Genomic DNA, 7,578 nt, shown 5'->3' with positions numbered 1-7,578 from the left:
ATTTCATTTAGATCATTGAAAAATACATTACGATGATTCGAATATCACACAGCACGGACTAAATGAAGTAATGTGCATAAATCTTCATGTTCATTTGTAGCCCATGTATACATGCCACTGCAAAAGTTAATTTGCTCATTCAAACTGATTTCCTTTCGTAAAAAAATCATATTGTTTTTCAAATGATCCACATATAAAACAATAAGTCAATTCGATATATTTGTTGTTCTAATTAGGAAAAATGCTAGATTTACAACGTGGGGTCTTGATTAATTGACCAATAACAATAGGCAAATAAATGAATATGAAAAAGCTACAATAGCAATAAAAAATGCGTTAATCGGTTGATCTGAACTTGTAAGTACAAGAACTAAGAGATTCCCCTGTGGTCGAACTCAATCTTTCCATGAAGTCAAGACTATTTATTTTATTTTTTTTTTCGTTTTCTAATAATAATTTAAGGGAACGGATTCACTAAGAAGGGTATAAAAAATGAAACCAGTGTTTTAATGCTATAATTACGCTTTATATGGTTATGCAAGCGGGCAGGGTTTCTAGTTATCGAAGAAATCCTCTGGCTGCTCCATTTACCGTTGCGTCGCCTCGGAGTTGATTCATCGGAAGGGAGGAAGCAAGAAGCAAGAAAAGGAGGAGGAGGAGGATGGGTGGTGGCGGAAGGGAGTCCAATAGCATATCTCTGGATGGGGTGAGGGACAAGAACGTGATGCAGCTCAAGAAGCTCAACACCGCGCTCTTCCCCGTGCGTTACAACGATAAGTACTACGCCGACGCTCTTTCCTCCGGTGAATTCTCTAAGCTCGGTAAGCCTCCCTCTCTCTCTCTCTCGGCATTTGCTTTTCTTTGGGTTCTTCTAATTTCTTCCACTAAAATGGGCTTGCCATAAAATGGTAGCCGGGCAATAAGTTTTCTGTTTAAGATGGGTGCGAATTCAAGAAATAGCAGAAAAGATGATAATCGAATAACTGTTTGGTCTTGCAGAAATCTTTCCTGCTATAAGATGATGCACACATATTGGTAAATGGCCTTTTTAGTACATGTAGTTCGATTTCGTTCCTCTGTCAAGCAGCTGAGAGATATTTGGAATCGAACATCCTAATCTGTTATCTTATTGTGGTAGCACATTGATTGGCAAATAAGAAGGTTTCATGGTTCCTGACTTGGTTTGGAAGCTTATGTTCTAAGTCTGCTGTCAATTGTTAATGTTGAGAGCGTGTCTTTTTTCATGATCGAGACAACAGATATAAAATGGGACATAATGTGGTGTCTATTAAATGATAGTTTGTCACGGAAGTCTACAAAGAAGTAAGCAATCGATGGTTGATAGTGATACTATTACTGAGGAGGCTTGATTAGATGCTCAGCGGCGAGTGACCATTCTATGGGTTCCAAAAGTCTTTTCTCTCTCAGGCAGTTGAGCTGACACGGTTCTATATTATCTTCGTAAGTACATGCGCCTTCGGGTGTGGATGTGGGACGGCGAGTTGTACAACCAATGACTAGAATTATCCTCAACATTTTAGTACCTTCATCCGCAAATCAGTAACTAACAAATTATGCGGGTATCCTATGGAGGCTTTCCCGTTTGAGTGTGGGAACACCTAATCTGGCGTATGCAAACCAGCCAGGCCATGCGTAGGCTCTTGGTTAACGTTTCCCTCTTCCCAACTTGGGACATAGGTTTGTTTCTATGAAGGTGCCAGAAATTTGTAGTATTGCAAGTCATTCTAAAGTTTTTGATGCCCAGATACAAGAATCTGCGTGATTCCTGCTCTTTGTTTTGAAAATGCATTCTTCTTTAACATGTATCCTTTAGATTGCTATGATAGAATATGCGCAATTTCTCCTGTAAAGGTCATCTGTCTCCACTTTGTGGTGATCTATGAAACTTGGCTCGTCTGATACATTTTGTAGAAGAGAATGGTTGCATAGATAGTTGAAGCATAGGAAAATTTCATGATTACATATTTATACAGCAGTTGGAGTGCCTATGATTTCTGACACATCTCTAAATGTCTATTCCAATTGGTAGACAATGATTTAATGAAGTTCACGTCATTGTAGACAATTAATGTTGCCTTTTTCTTGCAGAAAACTTAAAAGATTATATTTCTTCTGATATATCCCTCTTTATTGTTACGTGTCTTGGTGCATGTCACTCCTTTTATACTTTATCTATCCTTTTTTTTTTTGCTCATAATGGGGACCACAAAAACAAGTCTTCATAGTTCATCATCAAGTCTTTGTGAGAAATGAGGCTTTTAAAGTGAAAATAGTGTAAAATGAAATTTGTGATATTTTTGGTTAGCTTACATGTAAATGATGTTTTCTGCAGCGTACTACAGTGACATATGTGTTGGTGCAATAGCATGCCGACTTGAAAAGAAGGATGGAGCAATTCGTGTTTACATTATGACTTTGGGTGTTTTGGCTCCATATCGTGGGTTAGGAATTGGTGAGCCTCTTACTTCCTACTCTCAGCACTTGTACTCTTCTTATGATATGCTGTTCCCTTGTCAAAGTCTGTCAACTTTTTTGGTTATTTTCTCTACTATGATGTGGGGAAGCTTATTATCTTCAAGTTAGGCAACTAATTGGGGTTTTTTCATGGTGCAAGCAGGGGCTGAACAACTCCCGCATTGTAAATTTTCTGGTTTCGCATCTGGTTATAATAAAGGTTGCACAACAATTGGGTTGCTTAAGCTAGACATTGCTTGATTTGCCTAAACTCTGCTCAAGCTCGATTTGTAGAATAATCCAGTCGTGCTCCAGCCCGGAGGTGCGACACATTAGTTAACAAGCTGAATTCAAGCAACAGTGACTTGAGCTTGTTTAACTCGGTTTGGTTTGCTGGACGCAACATATGTATGGCATCTTTTTCTTTCCCAAAGAGGAAGGTATGATTTCAACCTGATGGTGTCGTTTCAGTGCAGCATCAGCTGAGTGGAGTGAAGCTCAAGTCAATTTTAAGTTTAGGTTGAAAAGCTTGAGCCTGCTTCGAGCTTGGCTAGAACTCAGCTTAGTTGGTTTTAGCTGAGCCAAGTTCAAGCAGCTTCATCTTTGCTTGAATGGCTTGTACACACTCCTAGATGCGATATCTTGGGCAAGAGCACTCATCCAAAATTGACCTCAATGAATCATAGAATAATAGTAACTGCATTGATTGGAAAAGAACAGCAGTAACTTCTTGAGTGATACTATCTTAGGGTTAAGTTTGTTTGGATCTTGTGGTGCTATACCCTAAGAGGCTAATATGGATGGACCATCCTCTCGATATTGTAGTATTGTTTTGGAACTAAATTGGAAGTTAAGCTGTCTGGACCTTAGGATTTGTTTTCCAACCTTGCCTGAAGTAAGATCATCATTTGCAATAAGGTATCCTATTAAGTTACACAGGGACAATTGGTCTTATGTTGATTGCACTTCTGTGTTTTTTGCATTTGGACTGCCTCAACTCAACTTGAAAAAATTGTAAACGTATTGGTTAGACTGAGATATATCAATTTTGGGTTCATAAACGTGGGTTTGGAGGCTAGGGACTTGTGCACAATCTTAAATCTTTGTGATGTTTGGATGCTTTATTTATGTTATATCCTGAAATTTTTCTCCTGCATTCTTCTCAAACCCTACAACCAGAAGTTCTGATATCAATAACTATACTCTCATCGAAGTCTTCAAAGTTCCTAAAGCAAACATTTGGTTTATAGAACCATTTTTCTTGATCGATTACTAGAAAGTAGAAACTAATTGATTTATAAGTGTAACCTATTAGTCTAGAACTTATGGTTCCTGCTATGTGTTTTACTCTGAATAGAAAAAATAATATTAGAAAAACAATATTTTAATTTTGTGAAGGTTATTGGCATGGTGATGCTATAGTGGAGAAGTGCAAATGTATTTCTAAGATGACTCTTTGATGTTGCTGTGAGATTAATTGTCATTCTACTGGACCTAGCAGTGGTACCCAGCCAGGAGTATTTTCTTCTTACATACTTTCTCACATCATGTATAACTCCTCTCTACATAACATGATTTTCCAGCATTATCTGCAGTATCTTGTCTTCCTAGATAATCATAAGCAGTCAAATTAAAATTTCATGTTCAAAGCATGTGACACAATGCACAAAATTTCTCATAACACGATAACACCATGCTTACCAGCCAATTTTAGAAACCTTGAAGAAGTATTCATATAGCACTTCCATTCCCTTGTGAAAAATTGAAAATTGTTCGGTATTTGGCATCTCATATATCATATGTCACTTCTTACTTTGCTTAATGGCTGCTGCTCTCTTCTATGCTGCAACAGCAACCAGCAACCACGACCAATGTATGTTCAACTATTTATTTTCCCCATTTCATGTGTTCTAATCCGTTGATGCTGAAAGCCTGAAAGCCTAATGTGTGAACTTGAATAAAGTACACCTTTTTGTGGTCCTTGGTACTTTTACAACTGGATCCCTGTTCCTGGTAGTCACCTTTGGTATATGCCTCGATGGGAGTTAGTTTATGTGCGGGAGCATTTTATGATCCTTTTACATCAGTAGTTTGGTTTCTAGGTGCATAGTTGGTTAGCTCATTTTTCCAGACATTTTTTTAAACTTTGCCTACCCCGATGCCTCATGGTTTGGCTGTTCTGGTGGAAATTCCTTTCATGAAATGGAATTTTTCACAGAAGCTCCATAATGGCACAACGTTTGGTTTCTGCATGTAAAATAGAAAAAAAAAAAAACTAATTTTTGCAGAACCTAATGACAATTAACGTATTAGATTACTAGAATGCCCTCAACTTAGCTTTTCTTCTTTGTGATAGTTGTTGGGTTCCGGTGTCTTTCACATTTTCTTCATTTTTGGCCTTTGTTCACATCTTCTACTGGTAGAGTGTTGAAGATTCAGAAGCTTCGTACAAGAATAGGGCTCTCTCTCTGTCTCTCTTTCTCTCTCTCTTGCACACGCGCGCACACACACACACAGAATCATACAGACACACAAGCCCACTCGCTCACACTTATGCCAAAAGAGAGAAAAAAGGGAAAAACATCACAGGGTTTAGAGGATCTTCCTCTCTCTCTCTCTCTCTCACACACATACACACACACACACACATGGACACAAAAGTTAATGAGGTTTTCCTGTTCGGCAGGTACAAGATTATTGAAGCATGTGTTGGAGCTGTGTGCTAATGAGCAGAACATTGCTGAGATCTACTTGCATGTGCAAACAAACAATGATGAAGCTATTGGGTTCTATAAGAAATTTGGTTTTGAAATTACAGATACCATCATGAATTACTACACCAACATCACTCCTCCCGATTGCTATGTTCTCACAAAGTTTGTTACTCATGCCTCACCAAAGAAATGATGATTGAACTACTCCCATTCAGACTCTACATTACTAAAGAATGTCTGACAATACATACTTTATTTTATGTTTTTTGAGGTTGTATTCTTCGTAGTTTTTTTTTTTTGGGAGTCCCAGGCCCAAGTTTTGTGTGTAGTGGTTACAAGTTTCCAGCAGTTCTTTCTGTATTTCAGGTGACACATGAAACCTGTTTTTGGCATACTCGAACTCAGCGACATCTAAGAACAACAAAATTGTTTTTAGGTTAATCTCACTTCCAATCGCCATGCCCTTCCCCCATCCTCTTCTTGATGTGCAATTGGCGTTTGAATGCTGGAGCAATTTTGGCTATTTTGCTCCACCTGCTTTTTCCATATTTTGCTCCAATACTTAAGGAAGACACTTTTGCTTTTGCTTTTGCTTTCTCCTTTTCCCCTTTATATCGTACTTTCTCTACTTGCTTATTGTTCCTAGTAATGCTCTCCCGTTCGGTGTATGTATGATCTCATTTCCGTTGCTTATTCTACCTTCTTCCGATGCTTGGTGCTGCTCTGTATCTTCTCCAGTCGTTCCACTAGTGCTGCATACCAACCGAACGGGTCTGGAGCCCTTCTTCCTTTTTGTCTTCTTAGGAGTGACTTATAGCGAAGACCAAAGATCATCCTGCTGTTTCTTGCATGGCATGGACGGCCTTCGTCTTGGTGCTGCTTTACGTTATCAATCAACTTTCAACATAATGTAATGGTCAGGCTTTTGTCTAGATTTCTCTGTCCTTCACTACTCTTGCTACCAATTTGGTGTTTGTGGCTTTGCAGGGGTGTATTATCGCTTTTGCAATAATTGGGCCGATCTTAGCTTTATGTTAGGAAAAGCTTAAAAGAATATCGGATGCTCCTCCCCGTTCCTCCAAAATTTTACCAAATCAGTAATGCCAGTCCTGCACAGATCATGGTTCCACATCTGCGTGAAAGGTTCCTCGTCATTAGACATAAGATTCTGTGATGTACTATATTACTATCACCAAAAACCAGAATAGAGATAAAGAAAAAAAAAGGTTGTAGAGCACCCTTCATAATCTATCAAAATGTCTACCATGAATCCTAGTTAGACTTGGGTTTTCACCATTAGATAACAGATACAAGCTAGACATTTGAAAAATGTCTAAATAAACTAAGACTTGCGTGTTGTACAGCCCAATGGGTTTTTAGAAATCTGTCAATGGACGTTGATGAAGGTATCTGACAAGGTAAAATGCTCTCGTTGCTGAGCATGAATGAAAAATAGATATTGGGAAATTTGCTCGTGTCTTATGCCGATTTATCCAGAGTGCAATTTCTTAAAACAGTTATCAACTCTTTTTTCATTTTCTTTTTTATCAAATAATCATCCAACTTTCTTCATATATATATATATATATATATATATATATATATATATATATATATATATATATATATATATATATATATATATATATATATATATATATATATATATATATATATATATACTGTGTCGCACTTGATTTAGTGATATTCTATAATTTCTTGAGGGTTTTCGTCTCGTTTTTCCATTTAACAAATCACACGAAACCCACTCAGGCAAATACCAAATCAAAGCCCTATTGAAGAATTACAGATGAATTCCTGTTCAAGTTAAAAGATCATTTCAAGCCGTTATTACGTCATTAGACTGAAAACGTTGATGTGAACTAAACATTCTGAAAACTCAATGTATGAACTGCGCCTTTTAGACAACTAAAGGAGTCTGTTGCAGCTGGTTGTTACTTCTTGTAGGCGTCAAGCTTTTGCACGAAGCCCTAATCATGCATTGGTTGTAGAAAATAGTGAAAGTAACCTGGAGTTTCATTTCGCCCAGCAAGCAACAAAGTCTCTCTCCTATAACTTAGTTACCTCGAAGAATTGCCTTTGTTGATGTTTTGCGCTAATTTCAGTTAAATTTTCATTCCAATAATACTTGTTCTTTTCATTAGGTAGCTTTTGCGCTATTGATGCCAAATTTTTGTTTCACTCATCTTTGTCTTTTTTTTAAAACTTTACAAGCCCCAAATCAAAATTTTTGTAAAGCTTGGTAGTAAAAGTTTATTTTTTTCTGAAATTTAAAGAGGGGCATGCTCCTTCCAGCCAACAGCGACTTGAGTGTTGTAGCATTCTACTTGTAACCATATAATGCCCAAACCATCAATGTGTAACCTTT

General features: G+C 37.5%; 1 protein-coding gene across 2 annotated transcripts; it reads left to right on the top strand.

Annotated features, from left to right (window-relative positions):
• The first annotated feature begins 553 nt into the window (after window positions 1-553).
• On the top strand, window positions 554-5,630 carry LOC116246714 (uncharacterized). 2 transcript variants are annotated; one of them, XM_050075750.1, is made up of 4 exons: window positions 554-821; window positions 2,354-2,473; window positions 2,639-2,695; window positions 5,162-5,630. In XM_050075750.1, the coding sequence occupies exons 1-4, from the start codon at window positions 662-664 to the stop codon at window positions 5,380-5,382; spliced, it is 558 nt and encodes a 185-aa protein (XP_049931707.1). In that variant the 5' UTR covers window positions 554-661; the 3' UTR covers window positions 5,383-5,630. The 2 variants fall into 2 exon arrangements, with proteins under 2 accessions (XP_049931707.1, XP_031474403.1); XM_031618543.2 differs by lacking the exon at window positions 2,639-2,695 and having other exon boundaries at window positions 561-821.
• The last annotated feature ends 1,948 nt before the right edge of the window (window positions 5,631-7,578 follow it).

This window comes from Nymphaea colorata, chromosome 2 (genome assembly GCF_008831285.2).
Source record: "Nymphaea colorata isolate Beijing-Zhang1983 chromosome 2, ASM883128v2, whole genome shotgun sequence".
Taxonomy (NCBI): Eukaryota; Viridiplantae; Streptophyta; class Magnoliopsida; order Nymphaeales; family Nymphaeaceae; genus Nymphaea; species Nymphaea colorata.
The sequence above is the reverse complement of the archived record's forward strand: the minus strand, read 5'-3'. Positions and strand labels throughout refer to the sequence as shown.